Source organism: Anopheles aquasalis, chromosome 3 (assembly GCF_943734665.1).
Source record: "Anopheles aquasalis chromosome 3, idAnoAquaMG_Q_19, whole genome shotgun sequence".
Lineage (NCBI taxonomy): Eukaryota > Metazoa > Arthropoda > Insecta > Diptera > Culicidae > Anopheles > Anopheles aquasalis.
In genome coordinates this window covers 39,401,564-39,423,745 of record NC_064878.1, presented here as the reverse complement: position 1 = coordinate 39,423,745, position 22,182 = coordinate 39,401,564, and the positions used below count along the sequence as shown (strand labels likewise).

Below are 22,182 nucleotides of genomic sequence, written 5' to 3'. Positions count from 1 at the left end.
AGGGTATAGTATTATGTTTGGTCGACAGTTTTACATCATCATAGATGCTTCCAATGTCCAATATCTTGTGGTAAACATGTGTCGGAAAAATCTGTCTGAGAGATTAGTTCTATTTCTGTGAGATGAAATTGTTGGAAGTCATCCACGTTCTAAACTAAACAAACAGTGGCAAAGACGATACACCTGTAGACAATGGCAATGAGAGACATAAGAAAGCATGACTTGAATTTTTCGCCACACAACCAGAACGACAAGCAATTGCAACACCCAAAACTTTAACATCCATTTTCCATTTTAAGTAACATGTTTTTAGATTTTTTCATTTTTTCTGAACCTTTCAAAAGAATTAATCTTAAATAGATAGTATTCAAATTTAAATCGTTATCAATCGATAGTTTCAATTTTAACTCGGCAGAGCTTCGAGCAAAACTCGAAAAGCGAAACTTTAAAGTACAATAAAAAAGTATCGTTTGGCATATCCCAAATGAATCAGTTCGGTGCTACAATCGACACCGCAAAAAGCATTTGTGCATTATTTTAAAAGACACCTGCCTGTTATCAATAGCATGGTTGTGTTTTATAGCAAATATTGCTCAAATTACGACCAAATATGTCAAAAACATAGTTCAATGGTTTCGTTTCAAAAATGCATTGCAATCAATCCTCTTCTTTTCTATATCAACAGCCTGGAACAGCTTAGCCATGATTAAAGGATTCTCTCTTCAACAATCCTTCTGGATTTCATTCAAAATCTTTTAGAACAACACCTTGACCTTGGCTTCATAAAATTAATAAATTCAAATAGAAAGCATGAACATTAAACGTACGGCTCGTCCGTCTTTATATATGTTAAAAAAAAAAGCATGAACCAAACCATCCTTTTTTAGCTTACATTTCCATGGAACATCACTCAGAGCTGAGATTCTTGAATGATTCTTGAAATAAAGTAAATTTGTGTGGGCATTCCCGTTCCGCAACATTTCAAAATTTACCCAATTCTTTACTTTTATCACGAATTCAACGCAACGGCTCGCAACACAAAGTCTACCTTTATTCCAAGATACTTCATTGATTTCATTCGACTGAACTCAAAGAAACAAAGAAAACAGTGAGTTGGTGCATAAGCAATCCTACCAATTCCTATCGCAACCTTCCAGGGACGCAGCTTATCGATTCATCGGAATATCACCTCATCGTCTCAATCGATTACACAGAGGTTCAGAGGAAATGTATGGAAAGGTATTCCACGAATCGAAAATATGCTCAATGATGAGTTTCGATTCATAAAATGGAAAGATTCTTCTCAAAAACCAGGTCTATTTCCACAACCAAAAGATCCGTCGAAACACAATCTGCGTTGAAAACCATTAACACGAAAGGCCAACGATTGGAAATGTGCCCTTTCAGTATTGTAACTGATGCATGAATCAATTTGTACTCCACAAATTAGATACAGTCGAATGAATGGAATGGATGTAAATGAAAGATTCTAAGTAAAGCCCTTTCTGCTGCTTACTGCTTGCAGTATCTGATCATCAGAATATGGCCTTGGAGCTCCCTCATTGGATTGAATTAGGGGTAATCAAAAGAATACCTGTTATTGGGCCAATTGTAAACAAAATACACAAGAGAAGGAAATTAGAATGAACTGCTAGAAGTATGTTCATCGACCATTGAAAAACCAGTGATGCATTGAGTAACGAGGTTTTTATTTCTACAAAATCCTTTATCATTTCCAGAAACTATGAATATGGGCAATTAAGAGGCTTACCTGGAATTGACATACCTTTGAGGTGAATTTTGCTGCATTCCAGTGATCGGTTACATGAATGCTGTTTCGGATTTCTCTAGCACATGCACAGACATACGCTCGTCGATGGATTCTGTGATTATCCTTTTCTCCGAAATGGCATTTATTATTAGTATTTGCTTCGATTTCGAATCCAGTTTTCGGGCTGCCCTCCTATCTTTACAGCTACATCGGGGGGGGGGGAAGTGGGGGGTCAATAAATCTCAATATCTGCCCCTTCCTTGGGCCATCCTACAGACAGGGTAAGCAGGGCAAACTTTCGGTAACGGAGAGGGGAGGGTCCGGACAATAAAACGCCTCCAAAGAAGAGGAGGAGGAGGGTGAAGCATTTAGCTGACCACATTAAGCCCCTACATTCAGAGCTGATGGTTTATGCTATGGGGCGATAATCCTGGTTCAGCCGTCAGCAAAGGCTGTGCATAAACTGTTTCTTGTTTGTTTTTTTTTTTTCATTGCGGGAAACTATATTCTGTCTTTCTGTTCATTTTTATCACTAGCTCTCCTCAACTCACTAGCCGACAGTCGCCGACGCTACGCACAACTACAACTTGGCGGCTCTGTGGCTCTACGCGGACTGACCCTAGAGCTGCAGCAGAGAGTCCCCTCCGTCCGTCCGGCATTTAGTCATCTCCTGCGCGGAAATCTTCCCCCTTTGTGATATATCCTTACCAAAAGCTGCTTGTTCTGCTGCATTACTCTTTCGCACCCTTTCCATCTTCACGATTTAGTGTTAATAATCTCAAGAAAATACTTTTGCTCGCCACGCTCGCGGCACGGCTGTTCGGCTTATGCTTAAACTGCTTCTCAACTCTCTTTATTGTGCTGCTTTTTTTTCCTCGATCAAAGCTACGATCGGAACGATCGTCTCTTATTGTTTTTTTCTTCTCCTCCTTTTCCACTTCCTGCTAACGGTCTTCAAGCGATTCCAAATCTCCAGCAAAGTCTGATGCAGGTGAATGTGTGTTGTTGCTGGTGATGGGTGAGATGATGAGGGATTTACGCTATTTACAAGAACATCTTCTACATTGCCGTCCAAAATATGTGATGAGTGTGTATATAGTAGAGCCGCGTTTCACTTTTCGGCAAAACTCCTCGCCAGGAAACTGTTTTTTCCCTTCATCTTCCATGATATTTTGGGCACTACAAATTGCCCTACTGCAAGCCCTGGTGCTGGTTCTTTGTCTTCTTGATATACTTTTGGGATATGCCTTTGGGGGGCACTAAGCGTTCTCGGACGAGTACGTGTGCTGAGACATTATTGAGCTGCTGCTTCCATGATATATCGAGCGCTCGATCGAGTTCAAAACAACTCCAAAGGCTCCGTCACTCGGTTTCGGTTTCTCTTTTTTTTTGTTTCAGAAAATGTTATTGTATCTTCTTCTTCTTCTTCCACCGCTTCTTGGGTGAACATCGTTCTGTACATTGATGCTGGACACACACATACACGAACAGACACGCACACTTACCGGCACATGGCTTAGAAGTAGAACCGATTGTAGAGTATCGGTAACTGCAGGTGACTCGACTGTCCACCGTTCTGTTGCTGTTGCTGCTGCTGCGGATTAACGTTCACCACGATCTTAAACACGCAGCGGCTCTTCCATTCCGCATCGTCGTGTGCCTCGTACGTAATCAGATGACTGCCGGCACCAAAGTCTGTCCCGGGACTCTGTCATGATGAGAGCGAATGGGAAAAAGTAACAGAAACAAAGAATGAGTTGCAACAACCGAAGTGATGTGTGATCGAACTTACATTGGACTTGGTGATCGTCACCACACCGACATTATCAGAGAAAACAGGTTCCTCCCAGGTCGCCTTCACACTCTGATGTCTGCCCTCGATCGTGTAGACTTGCGTGTCCGGACAGAAGTCAACGCGTGGTGGTGATCCGGCTGACAGCATGGAGGGAAAAATGGTGAAACAAAAAGAGGTTATGCCGATTCATGACTCGCCACAACGCTGAGAACCACTCACGCAGCACATTGATGGTGAAGGTACAGTCGGTGTGGAGCTTCGAGACCGGATGCCGGGCCGAGTAGGACACGTTCTGGGAACCGAGCGGTAGCTGAAACGCGTCCTTTTTAGCCCAGGCCGGCTCGACGACCACATCGCGCTCCCAGCTGACATCGGTTTCCGGATGCCGCAGGCGGACGGTCGTGTTTTCCGTGTCACTCGGATGCAGCTCCACATTTACGCTCGTCGGACAGATTAGCTTCGGTTGGGGATAGCCTGCGGTGAAATGATGAGCGAGGAAACGGATGACATTGTAAGCCAAGTGATTCAAACAAAACAGAAAGAGGAAATGTGAAACCGACTGCTCCCGGGAAGTGGTGACCGGTTCTGTTTGATTGCTGGTGGGATAAAGGAATTCCCAACGATTGGTACGGGCACGGTCATGTCAATAATGAGTTCAGTATTATTTTGCGTGCTTCGTGGAAAGCACTTTATAGTTTAGCTCCAGTAGATGCGCATAAATGCCAAGCCACAGCAGAGTCGGTCAGGCCTTTTCATCGCTCAGTTATCAGAATATGTAATGGAATGATGGTTTTTCATGGAATTAGCTCGAGAAATTGGGTCGAAAATGGCATATTAATTCAAAACGGAGCATTAATGTGTAATATCAACAATGCAAAATAATGTGTTTGAGTATTTGAAGCTGCAAATACAGTAAAATGATCATGGTGTTAGGATTTCACTGCAATATCACTGCGATTTGAATGAACTTTTTTTTATATAAAAGACAGAAATGATTAAATAATCCCATTCGTGTGTTCGTTATGTGGTTCAGAAAAGGAACCAAGTTACAAATAGCCTCTAGAAACGCACGTAATTCAAAGCTGACCTAGTAATGTTGGTGTTAATTTAGTAAGACTACAGTATACACACATTTTAGTTAGGTAGAGCTTAGTTAAAGTTAGTTATGGGACCATTTTTGCGAAATGCGAACAGCTCATAACCGCCCTGACAATGAGCTGCTAATGAGATATAGAGCACATATCTAAGTTATATAACAGTTAGAAAATACGTTTTCGTGCACAGCATGAACTTTTTTCACAAAAAGAATAGAACATTCAACATTATTATTCCCAAACCGACCTTATTATGAGAGGATAGAAGATCTATTAAATAATTAAGGGGATAAAATATACAAACAGCTCATTATAACGGTAAAGATTCCAAACACTTGGTGCAGCTCACCGTACTGCTGTTCCTCTGCAGGTCATCCATTAACAGACGTTAATCATGATCACGTGATTAATAATAACACTTTAAAAAGAACTTCTACAAAGTAAACATTTTGCCTTTTTGGAACGAAGAGCCGAGTGTAACTGTAGAGTTTTCGACTGCTGTGAAAAAAGGATATCCAGTATTGACTTCATGTTGGCATTGGTTGGTCACGATTTTCTGAACTGTGCCCACAATTGTTATATAGTTCAAATGCATTGCAGCTGTTTATTTATGTAAGTGGTTTACGTTTAGGTAGCTATTTTTCTATGAATAAAATGCAAAGCTTGCAGCCATTCTAACAATTGATGAAACATGTGTTTACACTTTAAAAACAAGGTATAGTTTACATCTTCAAATATATCCCCAACAAACACACTTTATATTAAAACAAATCGTTCAATAGTGAAAACTGTGATCGTGCAATCGAATGGCCTTCTCGTTTGCCGGATTTGACAGTGCTGGACTTTTTTTTCTGCGGATCTATTTTAAAAGTATGGTTTATGCCAACAAAGCGAAGGCTATGGAACAACTCAAAGCAAATCTTAGGGCTGAAATTGCAAAAAGTAACTCCCTAAATGTTGTCAAAACAATGCAAAATGACCGAAAAAGAGCCTGCTTTTTTGTATGTCGAATGAAGGCGATAATTTGATTGATATCATATTTTGAGTATGACACAATAAATGGCATAGAATAACCAAAATAAAACTGGTCTATTTTCCAAAATCGGTTGAAAAATGACAGAGTTATTCAACTTAAAAATAGGGAACCATCTGATGGCACACCCAATATTGGCCACTGGCAATCAACAGGATTCACGCGAACCATCATGCAATTCGATCGACCTAATAGACACCTGTCCTCCGATATCGACGAACGTCATGCTCAATGATTCCATGTTTGCAAATCGAAAGCCAAACCCACACATTCCGCTTGGTTCTGCCAAACTGTTCTCAGATACCCAGAATTAACGGGGAGTTAGTGGAAAAGTTAAGTTGAATTGCAATATTTTCGGAAGCACCAACCTCACTCTAGAGATGCGTGGCGTGGCATTCGCTGGAATTGGTCCGGGTGAATATTACGAACGGAAAGCTCACCTACGCACTCCGCCATTATATCCGGCGGATTTCCAAAAATACCATCTAGAACGAGAAAACCAGATTCCACTGCCACTGCCACCGCTGGCACCGGCAATTGTGGTATTTCGTGTAATTTCGTCCATCGTGTGTCCTCGTGTACGCCATCCGGATCGGTATGCTGATAGATTGGCTGTCCGGTTGAATTATAAGCTACACCAACATTCGCTCCACTGGCACTCCAGTTCCAGCAATCCGTCACGCGAATCAACGCGTCCACATCATGCGATGTGACTTCTGCGCCTAGCATTGCGTCACAAATTCAATCACACGGTCAGCACCTTTCCGGAGCATCAAAAGCGGAGATGCAAAAAAATGCATCCCATCGATCCGATGCGCAGAATTTTCCGTTTTTTTCCCCATTCCGTGGTGTCGCATAATTATCATGTCCTCGGTGATGCATTGTCGCACAGGAAGCCACAAAACAATTTGTTTCCCTTTTCGTTCTCTCTCTCTCTCTCTCTCTCTCTCTCTCTCTCTCTCTCTCTCTCTCTATCTGTATCTCTCTTCTAGCAGATCATTCATCATTGTGTTATTGTGGCTTCGCTTCTCTCGCTTCGCTGGTCATAAAAACGAATGATCCAAAAACATGGGGGAAAAAAAAAGAACGGAAAGGATACGCTACTTACGGATGCAGGTGCCGTTCTCGTCACCAATCCATTCGCCGGTGGTGCCACAAATTTTCGAGAATCTGCCCTCCAGCCGGTACCCGGTGGGACACTTCAGGATGCACTGGCTGCCCGGTCGGTTGGTGATCTTGAGGCTACCGCGGCTCGGCCCATCCGCTATCTCGTCGATCGGTCGGCTACACTCGAGGTAACCGTGGCGCGGTGGAAAGAGGGGCGCACAGACCACGTCCGCCAGCTTCAGCGATTCGTTCAGCACTGGAAGGAAAATGGAGGGAGGAGGAAAGTCTCGTTAGTTCGAGGTTGGAGGTTGCGTTCCGGTTTTCATCTTCGCTTCTCCCTCTCTCTCTCTTTCTCTCTCTCTTGCTGTCACTTTACGTCTGCCTTCAATTAAGCCGCAAGCCGCAAACATAACGAACAATGAAGGCCATGCCTTCATCTATTGATTCATAAATTGGACAGGACAGGGCTTCCTTTTCATCTTGACGCCTCCGGACGACGCCAGTGCGCAATGAGTTGCTAATGAGATGGTACTGCAGGTGTCTGGAGTGGTCAGGCACTGGCTAGCTGGTCTGCAACGACTACCGACAGGAGGATCAATTAGTTTCTTTCCATTCTTTTTTTCTTCCATTCAGTACCCGTTTCTGCCGCTTTTCTCTCGCCCGTTGATTGCCAATCATCGTTATCAGTCTGCCCGGAGCGCACTAGTGTGTAACTGAAGCATTGAACAAAGACATACGGTAACGGTCAGGAAGCTAGCGAGCTACCATCACCAACGTTTCGAACCGCTCGAGCACCGTAGCGAGAGTAAATTGATTCGCACGAGTAGCGATCCGCTTTCACTTACTTATTGGACTTCGAGCAGGGCGATTAAGGGCCGATCGAGGGCCCTTGCCGTCAAAAGTGAGAAAAGTTGATCTGAATGAATTGTGTCCGTCCACGGCGGAAATACCTTCTCCAGTCGCAGGAGTCAACGGTCGGTTGGTTGAGAAATTACTTCATTAACATCCGGACTCGCTGCTACTTCTTGGCCACCCGGGAAAGTGGCCCGGGGAAACTTGAGTCACCTGTGCCGTAGCTCGGTGAAATGATCCATCCCCGGACATCGGACCGGTGGTTAATTTATTCAAAAATGAACTTAATTAAAATACTTTGCCAACACCTTCGGCCGACGGTGTGCTGGCTCTCGAACTCGGAAAGTTATTGAAACTTCACTTCCATTCCTCCTGCCACTGAAGCACCTCTCCTCGAGTATCTTCCGCGATTTTCCCGCTTCTCAGCCTGAGAGATGCCCCTGAGTGGCCACTGCTGCTAATTATGCGCCATTTCGAGCGCCAAACTCTGTCCCATTTGATGGTTTTGTCCGGATTTATCTGCTGATTTGAAAGCACAAGAAGATCCAGACACCATCGTTATGGGCCTTCCGGAATAAACTTCTGGAGATGAGCAGAAAGAAAAATTGTCTTCAAAGCAAAAAACGGAGTTTAATTGGTGGTGCCACTGAGCACTTTCTCGGCATTTTTTTTTTCGAGACTCTAAGGCACCAGCACGGCCTTCTGGTCTGGGAAATATTCCTGATTCCTTGGCTCACAGACTTTTGATTTGACGTTTTGTGCTGAGAAAAGACGTCCATTCATCCCTTCCTGGTAAGGTGGTCTGATTCCAGGACGCATTCCAGGACCTACTGTGACAGCCAGCATTCGCCAGGATGCCGCCCGGGATCGAAGAAGGAACAGAAGTCAGCGCTTGGTGCTGACAGGGAAGCCAAGCGCCTTGGTGGTGGTGGTGGTGGTGATGGTCCAAATTTGCATTTTTAATCAAAATTCCATTCATTATCGTTCATTAATTTTTGCGCTTACACCAACGCGTGCCCGCTATCGCAGTCCAGGGCCCCCATTGATTGCCGTGGCATGGCGCTCACGTACGAGCGGACCTGCGAGGAGCCATTTTTTTCTATTTAATTTCTCACTTTCTTCTTTTTCTTTCTTCTTTTAGCTTCCACTGCTTCTGCTTTCTGCTATTTCTGTACTTTCGCCAGTGCTACTTTATCGCTGGCCACTGACTAGCGATCGCTTCACTTGTGCTTCGTCCCTGTGCTTATCATATCAATTTATCACATTCTTTGCGCTCGTTTCTTCTTCATTGCACAACGGAGCAGCGCTACCTACACGTTGGGCCGACGAAAGTTTGTTAATTCATTCCATTCATCGATTGGACCTGCACCGTTCACCCATTTGCGCCCCGTAGTTTTCCGTCCCAATTTCACTCACTGGCCATTATTGTTGAAACGGAATTTCGTGAAAATTCCCAACCAACACGAACGGGCGCAGAGATAGCGAGAGAAAGAGAGCGATGGAAAGAAAGTGATAGAGCATACGAAGTGATGAAGAGATCGTGGCGTGTTTGGGGTACGTTCCAAACAAAAATGTGCACGAAATCGCAGCAAACCACCATCAGCGACCACCACCGCGACAGGCGAGTGCTGCAACCGCAAAGCAATTCACCAACGTCACCGCCCAAACCAACCACCATCCGGCCAAGCCGGCCACGGTTGGCACCCAGGACCCCCCAAACCGAAGAAAGGACACACGCAGCATACCGCACCGCGTTGGCACGGGAATGTAATTAGTGGTGGTGGTGGTGGTGGTGGTGGTAGTGGCAAATATTTGGCAAATATTTGCCTAATGAGCCGTACCGTTCGCGGGGAACATTTCTTGATTTAATTTTGTCACAATCATCTCGTCGAAACCACACATAAGAGCGGTTCACGGTTCACCGCTCAGCGCAAAACAGCGTCATCGCCGTCGTCGTCATCGTCGTCAAGTAACGCGCAGTAGCAGCAGCACCACACGACCAACCCACAATGACCAACTTTCAAACTAGTAACGGCAGCAGCAGCAACATCCCAGTCACCATTGCTCGCGGTCGAAGCCTCAACTTCTCGTTCATTAAACGCGCCTTTCACGTGGAACTAACTTTGAAACCGTGCGCGCCTTTCGCGACATTTGCCACCCAAGCGCCGGAGAGTCGCTTTTCATTAAAAACTTTTCCAAAACCAAGCGCCACAATCGGACGGAAGCAGAGGCAACGTTTTCGCGAGGCAAGAGGTGAAAATTGAACAATTCAATTAATTACAAATGTCTCGCTCACCACTGTCAGGGGACGCTCGGCGTGCCTTGGTGCCCTAAACTGGAATGGTTACGATTTGCATTTCCATTTTTAATTTCATTCACTCCCGCTCCTTCCAGGGGATCGTCTAGCGGACTTGAAACGTCAAGTTGTTTCGATTCCAATTTGCATTTACGACAGTGGACGCCGATGCCGTGCCGTGCCTCGGTTCGATTGATTGTCCTCTTATCTTTTGGCGCAAGGGATTTATGTTTTGCTGCGCCCTAAACCGTCCACTCCATCGCCATTCGGTTGCCATGGTGCTAATGGCGTGGCGTCATTCTAGGCGTCGATTACTGTGTAAACATGGCTTGACGACCGACCGGCCAGCGCCAGTCCTCTTCCGGCGCTCTTAACGCCTATGCTTGGCGTTATTGATGTGCTGATGACGGTTCCTGGGGTTCATCTTTCAACGACCACGTCGGCCGGTGTCGTGATTTGTCACTCGCCGACGTCGCCGTCACTGGATTACTGTTTTGACTGACTGAAGGACTCTCCTCGCCCCCGGGGAGACCAGGGTTGGGGAGAAGAAAATTAAAGCGACTGCCATGCGCTTAACTCTCTGCGTTGTGGAATTGGATCCGCTCCAATTGGAAGGTCGGTTTGCCACCAGGCACCAGGGGTTTCTATTAATATTTAACGCAGCGACGTCAGTGACTGTTGGGAGTTAAGACGAGGATATTAATTCTTAAATGATTAACATCACGCCTTCAACTTAGCGACGGCCTCTGGTTGAACGGGAGATGGATTACATCCTTCGCAGGCCCCAATTCGTTATCTGATTACCATCTTCGTTTAATGATTGTAAACTCATTTGTCAACTCGAGGTCTCATTGTCCTCAAGAATCTGGCACCGCGAGCGTGTCCAGATTACCGAGCATTTCAACATAAACATTTCTTTTCAGGCTTCCTTCTACCATTGTCACCCAAGCCCCGAAAGATCCTTAGCGACACCACAGAGAGAGAGAGAGAGAGAGAGAGAGAGAGAGAGAGAGAGAGAGAGAGAGAGAGAGAGAAGGCGAAAAGGAGATGAGAAAGTGAGTTTTGTGTCTTCCGGCGAAGCGGAACTTTAATTTCCCCTCGGTCCAGGACACAGGCTCCCCTAATGACCTCATATTTTATCCCATTTTCAGGCCAACCACTGTCACCAAAGACGAGGAGCCCTAGAGACCATGGTGGCGAGAACGCGAGAATAAATCATCAACCCCACACGGGATCCCGGAATCTGAATGGCCGGGTCCGGGTCACATCAGGGGCCAGGCGACCACCGACCACTCTCCCCCTTCCTCTCTCTCTCTCTCTCTCTGTGCCTTTATCGCAAGCAATCGGGACCAAGAACCTAATAGAGTTCCTCGGGTCTAGTCCGCTGCTGCTGCTGCTGCTGCGATGGAAGATTAAGACACTGGCTCCTTGGTCACCGCGTGGCCACCGTGCCGGCAGATGCGCCCGAATGAGATAGCCACTAGTCGGAGAAAGGCCTTTTGGGCGAGACAATGGGCGTGTGATGGTCGAATTTCCGGTTGGATGATGTATTTCTCGCTCCAGCCTCCTGGCTTCACGCTCCAGTGAACCGGGAAAGCAGCGAACCAAAGCCACCAACGGGGCTGGTGTTGAAGACCCCCGGTGGTGGGTTTTCCATTAACGTGCGTGCCATAAATCAATGGACCAATGGCGTGGTATCAAGCGGTAATTAGATTATGATGAATGTTAATATAATTGTTCCGGCTGAGCCTGTCTACAATCCCCGTGGCCGCACAAAGCGTGAAATGCGGCCCTTCTGACCTAGGACTGGTCCTCTAGTAAGGTCGCTTCTTGCCGACTTGCACGTTCGTGCATCCGGAGGTGCACCGTGTGATGTTGTGTAACCTGTGGCCATCTCCACTGCAACGAGATTCCGGGTCATGTTTACGCATTCACTTGTTTCATTACTGGGCGCTAGTGTAGGTTGGTGCGTGCCGTTTCGACGCAGAACTCAGAGCACACCGGATAGACCGGATAGACCTTAAGGAGCAGCAACCATGTCTCGAAGATCGACGCCCAGTACGGTGTAGTTGTTTAAAGGAGATGCAAGGGCAGGCCATCATTATGACAAGGGTTGGATGCTGTACTTACCCAGGCAGGAGCGCTTGTCGATGTTGAGCTTGAAGCCGTACTTGCAGGAACAGTAGAAACTGCCGTCATTGTTGATGCAGTGATGCTGACAGCCCCCGTTCGCTATTCTGCATTCATTCACATCTGCGACAAGGAAGGGAAAAGAGATGATGCGCTTCTTGTTAGAGATTGATGGGTTGTGTTACTATGTTTCTTATCGTTGGCTTAGAATGGAGTTCATTGTCAGTACGGGGACGGCTTGTAAGCTTTTGTTGTTAACGTATCAAATTGTAAATTCCGTATGATGTTAACGTGCATTTTCGTTACGGAACCGCTATCCAGTGGTAACACTGACAAGCCTGACAGCTTGATCATGATTTTAGGAATCTCGGAATTTAATTCCAAAACTGTAGTGCTTACTACTGACTGCGAATTATTACCTTTTTCGTGCTAGGCTGCAATCTGCATTAGCTTTAATTAAAATTAATGTTGCAATATTGATAAAAAGCTCTGATATACAACTAAACGTCTCGTTTTTGGAATTGGCGGTTAACCTTATCATAGCCCTTATCACGTTTTGCTTGTTATTTGCGATGTAGTCATGCAAAATTAACAGTGGAGTGATAAACATTGATTCATCAACGAATGTGGTTTTCTAATGGATTATTTTCTGGAATTTAATTTACCTCAACTCGTTCAGGAAGGGCATTTGGACCTCATGTAATGTGGTATAGATAATGAGTAGTTATTCATATCATTATTATTCATATCGAAATCTGCCAAAACCTCAAAAACTACAAACATCGATGAATTGATGGCATAGAAAGGAAATGCCACTCGTTAGAGTACCATATCACATTTGGAAATTTATCGGACAGATGATGGATCCAATTCCCATATTCAATATTAAAGTATGACCTAACAAGAATAAGCGCATTTAGAGTCGATCACACGTGTGTCGTGGACTAAGTACTTCCGCAAACTTGTTGTTTGAGAACGTTATCAACAATAATTAATCCATTTGAAGCAAGCTCTGACATAAAGAACGTTCGAAATGGGAAAACGCTTGGCTACATGTTGCAAAACCGATGAAAACTTTTTTTAACACGTCGAATACAAAATGTTTTCCCCCCCGCTGTTTACACCAGACATTGTTCTTTATAAATACAACTGTTTTTTACATGATAAAGACATAAATACTACTTGTTTGGTTATTTAAAAAATTGTTTGGAATCACAGCAGCTCATTCTTTATGAACGAATTGAAAATACGGAACAAGGAAATCGAAAATTGCCCAAAATATTATTAAAAATAGTGGCTCTAGCGATGGGCAATATGTTTAATAAGCAGATTGTTACGATTTATTGAGAAATAAAAGATTAAATTTGGTATAAAAACCGCGGATTTCAACGCAGACGCCTAGTATATACCGATAAGCAGTTTTAGTTTTCAATTTGAACTCCTTGTATTTAAGTCCAGACAGCATGAACTGGCTGATAGGCAGAGACAGTCATAAATGCGACCGAGTAATTCGTAGAAAAACAGTTCTTTTGATAAAATGTGAAGGTTTAAAAATGAATGCATGGACATGGAATGCTTTGACAAAGTGCCCAAAAGAAAATTTAAACAGGAAGATGTATAATTCTAACTGGAAAATTACTTTACTTTACTATTACTCGATATTGTTTAGTTAATTATGAATCGCTAGGTAATTTTGAAGTCTTTCAAGCAGAAAATTTGATAAAAAATATTGCCTAAAGCAGAAACTTTTCCTGAGTTAGATAAACAGAATCTCAAGACGATTCATCCAGAAGAAGAATACGAACCGGAATTTGGCATCCAAAGAAATAAAATCGAAGTACATGGATCCCGTAAAGGTAAAGAAAACCCAAAAGAAAACAGGGAAACAAATTACGAAACGAAATCACCACAAAACCATCTTAAGTGAACTGGATTCATAATAAGTTTGGAGAATGAGAAGCTCTTCATAACTAAAACATCGTGATCATATGTAGATACGTCCGCATTAGGCCATTAGGCCGTTGCTAGCTGTTTAGCCACTAATTTCTATGAAAACAATTCATTCACCGCATTGCCATCGACCTACATGTATGTTGTCTTCAAAAGTCGGATTTAAGTAAAGGGAACATTTCGTTAGCAATACATGTTTGCCAATAAATGAAAAAAAAATTCCATAAGTTCAAAAGAAGATTAATTGGAGATTATTGTAATTGAACTCCATGCTTTGCTACCTTTTTGGTAAAGAAGGCCACAAATAATTTTTAAACAAATTCCATCCTCACTTTCGTCCAATACGAACAAAAAATTCCTTATCAATAAAAACACTTAATATTCGCAGTAGAATGTCTCTCAGATGATCTAGAGATCTCTAACTATCGCACCTACACACCGGTTAATCTCAGTGCTAATTGTGCTAAAAGACGAAGTCAATCCACGATAATTAGGCATCATCGATTGAGCGATTGTTCTCACCCAAAGCTGCTAATTGATTGCGCCAACGCTCAGCGGCGCTGCGATGGTTCTCCACTCAAGAGCACTCGAATCCGCTCATCAGACTTACCTTGACAGTCACCCATGGTGGTATTAAACTGATAGCCAGTGGGGCAGAGCGTATCGTAGTCTTGCGGTAGCTGCTGCTGCTGCTGCTGTTGTTCCAACTCCACTCCGGAGCCCGTCGCCCCGTCTTTGTCCGTTTGCGTAACGCCACCGATGGTACGGTCCCGGTCCTGGGTTTTCGACTCCAGTGGCTGACACCGGTACGAGCCGATCGTGTTGATGCAGCGACCGTGACACCGATGTTCGGTGGCAATCGATCGCTGGTTAGCGCACTCGTCCACATCGACGCACGTCTTCCAGTCCTCGTCCAGCATGTAACCGTCGGGGCACACGCAGAACGCCCGGCCGAGCGTATTGAGACAGGTGTGCGAGCAGCCACCATTGTTGACCGTACACTCGTCGATGTCCTCGCACGAATGGCCATCGGGGGCGAGCCGCGTACCGGGCAACCCATCGCACGTACACCGGTAGCTGCTCCACGTGTTGATGCACGTGTCCTGGCACGGACCGTGGCCATTCCGCAGCAAACACTCGTTTACATCTGCAAATGGAGTCCAGAACGTCACCCAGGAAAGGGTTACCAGCCCAGTGTGTTAGTCAACGAACGAATTCACATTCGAGAGTGTTGGTTTGTTATTGAATCACCAAAAAAAAGAAAGGGATTTCAAGGACCGTGGAGGGCTTTGCACCGCGAAACTCAATCTGTGATCAATGGCAGGAGAGCTGGATCAAGAGCTGGAAGAAAAAAAAACCCCCTTTCGCATTCCCTTCATTCGCTCACTGTCACTATTTCAGTTCCAAACTATTGCCGGCGTGGAGTCTGCGACTGCGGTGGACTCAAAAGTCCACTCCAAACCAAGCCGGTACAGCGCGCAGCTTCTAATGATGGCGAACGGTGGTTTGTGGTGGGGGAAAAAATGCAATCAACACAACGCCCCCCGGGGGCTTGGCATGTACGCTCCCAAAAGAACGGTTCCCTTTGGCCAACGGAATGCATAAATCAACATCGACACCAATCGGCCGATGCAGTGCATGCATCCGATTTCGTTCGATTGGTGGGTGTCGATCTGCATCTCGCTCGCTCACGGAAGCGGTTGTGTTGTGCTGTGCTGAGGTTCATTTCGGTGCCACAGCCCTTTGCCTTTTTGTATTTCGTACGTTTTCGGTACAGATGAGAATTTGCACGAGGTTTTCCAGTGTCTTGTTATGAAGGAACAAACACTTGACACATCGTTTGAATGGAAGACCAACATTGGAAACATTGATGCAAGCGTAGCAGCAGTGCAGCCAAATCCGAAGTCCGAAGATTCCTTTTCATCACTAGCTAGCGCACTGCGGATGCAGTTTTGTGTGCTTCGGAGGATGCATATGGTCAATAGCAATCCAAAAGCATACCACCAGTGGCCCTACTCCAGGAAGCGCTTGGATTCAATAGAGAAAGAATTTGAAATCAATTGGCACACAAAGGGGGGTGGCGTACGCTTGTTGTGCCGAGAAACTCGAATCGAAAAATGAATGTTGATCCCGAATCCCGGTGCCGTAGTGAACGCAAATTGGCCCAGAGTGTGCCTGTGTTAGCATCCAGGTCCACTGGTCATGTAATCTTATACCGTAATGGTGTATCATGACGCATTCCAAAACCACTTGCTGCAATCTACACAGCTCAATCGATAGAAGCCCCAGATGTTACACAATTACACCAGCAGCAGAGCAAAGATTAGACCACCCTTTTCTCATTTCCACTCGGAGGAGGAATGGCCATTTTGGCCCGAAACAAAGGCTCCGACTTCCGACACTTTCGACTGAGCTACTGCGCTGCCCACAACGGCAGGGTGTTCCCCGGACCGGACGCTTCATAAACACAGTCGTCGTGATACTCCCCCTACCATCGGAGGGTTTCCGTTCCGGTTCCGCGCACACAAAGCCAGGAAACCGGATTCACCCGATCAGTGGCACACCATCGGTGAGCGAACCAAACAATGCTCGCCGGTTCGCCGGCATTGTGAGCTTGTGTGCGAAAACCACCAACTCCAACTTCTGCAGCTGCTGCACCGGTTTCCGCTGGAGGGCTGCGGAATTCTCCGGAAGGTGCACGATTAGCAGCACACCCGCATCCGAATCGTCCCGGTTTGGTCAAAAGTCGAAGTAACTTTTCGGTCGCATCACTGATTGCAGTGTCCCGAAGCGCCGATGGTCTGCTAAGCGATCGGGTCGACCCATCCAAGTCAAGTGTTCCTTGAATCCCAGATAATGCGACACCTTAGCAGACCATCAGCGTTTGACAGTTCAGCGGAAGGAAGTCACAGATACCGATCGCCAGATCCTGAGCCACCCCCTGAGCCTGATCGGAATCTCAAATCGCAACGCTAGTGCTGCAGGCATCACCACAACGCTCGGTTCACTCGCTCGGAAAACGCTCGGTTGTACAAACAATTAAACATTCGAGCCAACTTTTGCCGCAACCGACAGAGCGAGGGCGAGGTTGAGATCGACCACGTCCGGGGCCTCCCCTGGAAATTGCAATCCCGGTGATAACGAAACAAAGTCGCACCGGTGCACCGGTCCGTAGGCCCCGGGGTTGAGGGCCAGAACTTTTCCAAAAACTACCCCTCCACCCGCCCTTCCTCTCTCGATACGGTCCTCTGCCACTAAATGTGGAGTTTTAGAGGTTTAGGGAGCCTTTGATTTCCGGGTATGCTACGGGGTATTATGCAAGCAAATCGTTTGCCGTTCCGCCCTCGTCCGGCACGTGAGGTCCGCCTGACCGCAACAGGCATGTGGTGTAGGGGGGGGGGGGGGGGGGGGGGTTGCAGGTTGAGTAAACCACCGGGCCCGGATTGAGCATAAATGCGGGCAAACTGACCACACGGACGGACTGCTAGTCATAGTACTCGGTCTCGGCTGCGTAGAGGTCAACGTGGTTAAGGTTTGGTTACTGGGTTGAGTTCCGGATATCGGGGAAAAGGAAGAGGATTACTCGCTCTCTCTTTCCTTTCTCTCTCGCACCCCATCATCATCACTATCGTCATGGCCATCATCATCTGTGATCTCGTAACCACAAAACTATCTCTCTCTCTGGACGTAGACGACCACGACATGCACCTGGTACACCGGTGCCAAAGAAGATAAACAGGAAAACCCTAAAATCCAGACAAAAACCCACAAAAAAAATGGGAAGCCACTCACCAGTTTTCCAAATAAAAAAAAACGGATGACCGCTCGATAAGGAATTGAAAGCGAATGTGTGGCAACAATAAACACAAAATGTGAAACAACAACGCCAAACAAACGGTAGCCCAAAACCACTGCTCGATGTCCCGGGATGGCGCAACGCTGGCCACGATTGGAAAACGGCCCCAAACGGTAGTGCGGTTTTTGCCCAGGACGCGTAATCCTTTCGATGATTCGCCAACGCTAACGAGCATCGATGGCCACGGGAACGCAGTACCAGCAGCGATTGGATTAAATCGTCAAACAAACGAGCGAACGCCGGCTGGACAAAGCCAGATCCAATTAAAACCGCGCCGTCCTGCCGCGAACCGGAACCGCGGCTTAATTCATGCACCTAATCGACACAAAATGGGACGACGATCCACGAACCCACGAGCAGGCCTCAAATCCCTGGAGATGCTCCCCGTTATACTGGCCATCCAGGTGGCTTTTTGGGGAGGAAAATGCAGATTAGCAGATCAGTGGAAGCTTTGTAGCTGCACCGACCAACCATGGGCAGATAAAGAATGAAATCCGGAAACACCATTTATCCGAGCTCATTCGAATACAATCCCCGTTTGAGTGGAGCTGCTAAACTGGTGGAACTGGATTGCAAAAGCGCCATTAATGCGCCATAGAATTCACGAACGGCAGTGCTACACAGTGTTGCCGGTTGAAGAAGTTGATGAATAATCGAAATCCAATTTTGATCCCGAAGGCATTGACCTCACAAAGGTCCACAAATACAGACACAAAAAAGCGATCTTCTTGCGTAGTAACGCATGCACGAACGCAAAGTTAAAGGCCACAGAATGCGTTTAATTATTCAGCTGCAGCTTCCTCATCGACAAGTTGTTGGTCTCTCTGTTACTCCGCCTCCGGCTTCCGTTCCGGTGCTTCAATCAATCACTTGTCGAATCCATCGATTAGGATCGAAGATTTACGATCGAACGAAGCGAGAGAGCTTCGAATGGATGGATTTTGGAAAGGATTCGTGGCATCACATGGCCCGGATAACAACAAGCGATGCTGTGCAAGGGTCTACAAATCCTTTATTGCTATCGCTGTTGCAGCTCGCTCCTTGGAGCATCTTGGAAACTGGTCTTAGTGGAAGGCCGTTCGATCGATCGACCCGGAACCCAGCAAACTCCGGTCAATTTGATTATGTAGATCGCATTTCAAAACAATCTAAATTCCATAAACATTTATAATCTTTTACAAACGAGCCGCATCCGGATGCGAGACCAAGAGGAGTTAGATTTGATTTGTTGCTTTCGCCACACAAACCACAGCCCTCACTGCCATTGAGGCCAGACGGGATGCCAAACGATGACCGCGAATGGTCTGTTCCGCAACCAACAGTCCGCTTGTCTCACTCTTCATCTACGAGAATCTTGGCGATCCTTGGTAGCATCCGGAAAATGGAATCCCTTGTAACCGTTGTCTGCGTCTTCCGGCGTCACCTGGCACCAACAGGCCCTGTCCTGTGCTTACCCATGCATTTATTATTGTCGGTCACTCGCAATCCTCGGGGGCATTTGCATGTAAACGAACCGATCGTGTTGGAGCAGCCGTACTCGCAGATGTCCTCACCGTACTCGACACACTCGTTGATATCTACAGAGAGAGAGAAAGAGAGAGAGAGAGAGCGAAGGGAGAGAGAGAGCGAAGAGAGAGAGAGAGAGAAAAGGGGAAGAAATATTTAATTCCATCTCTGGCCATGGCAAGGACAATGCAGTAGAAGAAGATGATGCGCCACCGATGGAATAGATAGATTGGACACAATAGATGCGCCACGGCAGCATTGCTTCTGCATTCTCGATCGATCGAGTGACGAGCGGTAGACCCTGTCCGATGCTCGCTCATGTCCTTTCCTCACTCCAGGATGTTATTTATGAATATTCAAAACTCACTCCGGTTGTGGAACCAACGGGGAAGGGATTCTAAGTTCATTTCTCAAATGCACCCGTAACCGTAACCGTTAGTGGAATGGAGACGAGGACAGTAAGTCTTTCGAGGTGCAATCTATCACCCAACAACCCAGCAGCTGCTGACAGGCCGGTGAATGCACTGGCTGTTGCTAAGTACTTCCTCGTTCCAGTTCCGGGTTCCGTTGGAGGAACCCGAGTGACAGATTTACGCTCGAAGCTAGTGCGGGACGAGATTTACGATTAGCTTGAAACCTCCCCCCGAGGGTCTCATTGCTTGGTTCCTGGTGATATGGTGCTGGTTGGCCACCTGGGACCACTGCTAACCGATTCTTTTCCCTTTCCGGCCAAAAGCCATCTCATTCATCAGCTCATCACCAGCACCACGAGGGACCTGGAAGCAGGCTGGAAGGATCCGATTCGCGAGGATGGAGCAAAGGCAACCTTGTCTTGGATTGATTGCTGAGGGTTATCGATAGTTAGAACCGTCGATCAGAGATGATAGCAGGTATGATGGTTCTATTTTTAATCGTTTCTAGTCTCGGTTATTAATTTCAAAATGGTCATAATACGTGCCATCCGGAAAGGCAGTAAAGTGTGAATAAAAGATTACCATATTGCTGCCACTTTTAAAAAAATGTATTTCCGGCACATTTTACCATTTTTTATTTCAATAAAATCTACCAAAGCGATGATCCATTGACCGGAAAAAAGCATAACACAACACAAAATGTGCTGCAAAATTCATCCAATCTAAGTAAACGGTAAAAAAGAAAGGATAGACGGCGACAGCGCACGTATCGTAGGACAAAAACACTGGTTGGTTGACACTGATGAGAGACGACGGTGCAAATTGGTCAGCGAAACATCCCCTCCGTCCGTCGGTCCCGGCCATCCATCGTTGCATTATTTATGATCCCAGGCAACCATCATAGCAACGGAAAACAAACCACACTAGTGTCTGCACAGAGCGAAAGTGGACACAAAATCAAATCAGACCGTTTTTGTTATAAAAACCGTAGAAAACGGTAGGTTTTGGAAAGGTACTGTGAGTATTAAAAATTCTATTGAAATGATTTAGTTGCGGCAGGTTAGCTAGCTCGTTTTCAAATTTTCATTTTGAGTTTTAAAAATTAAGATGTTTTATTTGAGTAACATCCAAGTATAATTGAACCTTATTTGCATTCTTTTTCCATTTGAAACATTAATATCAATTGAAGGTGATTTTTTGTGTTGATTTCCATGCACTATAACTGGTTTTGTCGTAAAATAAAAGTAAAAACCACATCAAAATTCATTTCGATCACTCTCCTCCCCCCCCCCCCCCCCCCCCCCCTTGGGAATGTCCTTCCATCACGTGTTTGTTCATACGCTCGAAATGACAGATTCAATCAGACAGTATCGCTTCTGTTAACAATTCTCCCGTCAGCTCTCAAATTTCAGTCTAGTCTTGGAGGTGTGTCATGAATCTTTAGTTCCACTCACACCTAACCAAAAAATACACTCAACTGCGATCGAAATAAAGTTGGGAACGTGTTAAAGCTCCTGTTTGTGCGCAGAAATCATAAACAATACCGTGAGGTGATTTGGTGAATGTTCTGTAACATCTAAACACGAATGTTTATTTGTAAAAGGGGCAAATCCTAAATAGATGTCCCTCCCGTGACCTACACATCATCCCAAGAGGGAACCACCGATCATCATTCGCAAAGTGATATGCTCCAAGGGACCAGTACGCAGTCAGTAGCTTGTTAAGGCATGGCACAGTTTCAAACTGACCTACCCACAATGACCCACTCATGAATCTAGATGACCTTCGGTCGGTAAAGTGTTATTGGCTGCCTGCTCCAACCAACGAGGACGAAAAATGGCGAAACACAATAAATCAAACCAAAAAAAACGATCGAACGAACGAACGGGAAGGGACCTTCAGCAGCCCAGCTCCAAAAAGGAAGCCAACATAGCGAAGGCAACCCATCCGTGCCGGGCACCGTTCGTTCCGGTTCTTCCACTTCCACTCAGGGACGGAAATGTTGCGTATCGCGACGAGCTCCAAGTCCCAAGAGCGCCCAAGCTGGGTCTGGGAGATGTAGCTTCTAGTTACAGTTGCCCACATCCACCACGAACTGACCCGAATGACCCGAACCCCTGAAGGATGCCACTGAAGACCGAGAAGAAGAAGAAAAAAAACCAAACGAGATTCTATCCCCAAACCGATTCATCTTGCGGTCAAGATGCGGAACATTGAAGGACAAAGCCGGGCGCACGGGTGCCATGGAACCGGAAATCCGCATCGCATCGCAAGCCCGGTGCCAATGTGGACAGAAAGGGTTTAATTACCACGAAGAAGGGGATGGAGAGGGAAAGAGGAGGAACCACACAAAAAAAAACACAAAATGGCGTGACCCAG

The 22,182-nt window shown here is 46.0% G+C and overlaps 1 protein-coding gene across 2 annotated transcripts in view; it reads right to left on the bottom strand.

Annotated features, from left to right (window-relative positions):
* Positions 1-2,205: 2,205 nt before the first annotated feature.
* Positions 2,206-22,182, bottom strand: part of LOC126577518 (uncharacterized) — a 107,883-nt gene continuing 87,906 nt past the window's right edge. The window contains exons 7-13 of one of the 2 annotated variants that reach the window (XM_050239193.1): positions 19,339-19,461; positions 14,639-15,175; positions 12,079-12,201; positions 6,802-7,056; positions 3,786-4,040; positions 3,564-3,703; positions 2,206-3,479 (exon numbers count right to left, since the gene is read on the bottom strand). In XM_050239193.1, coding sequence (XP_050095150.1) covers positions 3,288-3,479; positions 3,564-3,703; positions 3,786-4,040; positions 6,802-7,056; positions 12,079-12,201; positions 14,639-15,175; positions 19,339-19,461 — 1,625 coding nt within the window. In that variant the 3' untranslated portion in view covers positions 2,206-3,287. The remainder of the gene's footprint in view (positions 3,480-3,563; positions 3,704-3,785; positions 4,041-6,801; positions 7,057-12,078; positions 12,202-14,638; positions 15,176-19,338; positions 19,462-22,182) is intronic. The other variant, XM_050239194.1, reaches the window with a different exon arrangement.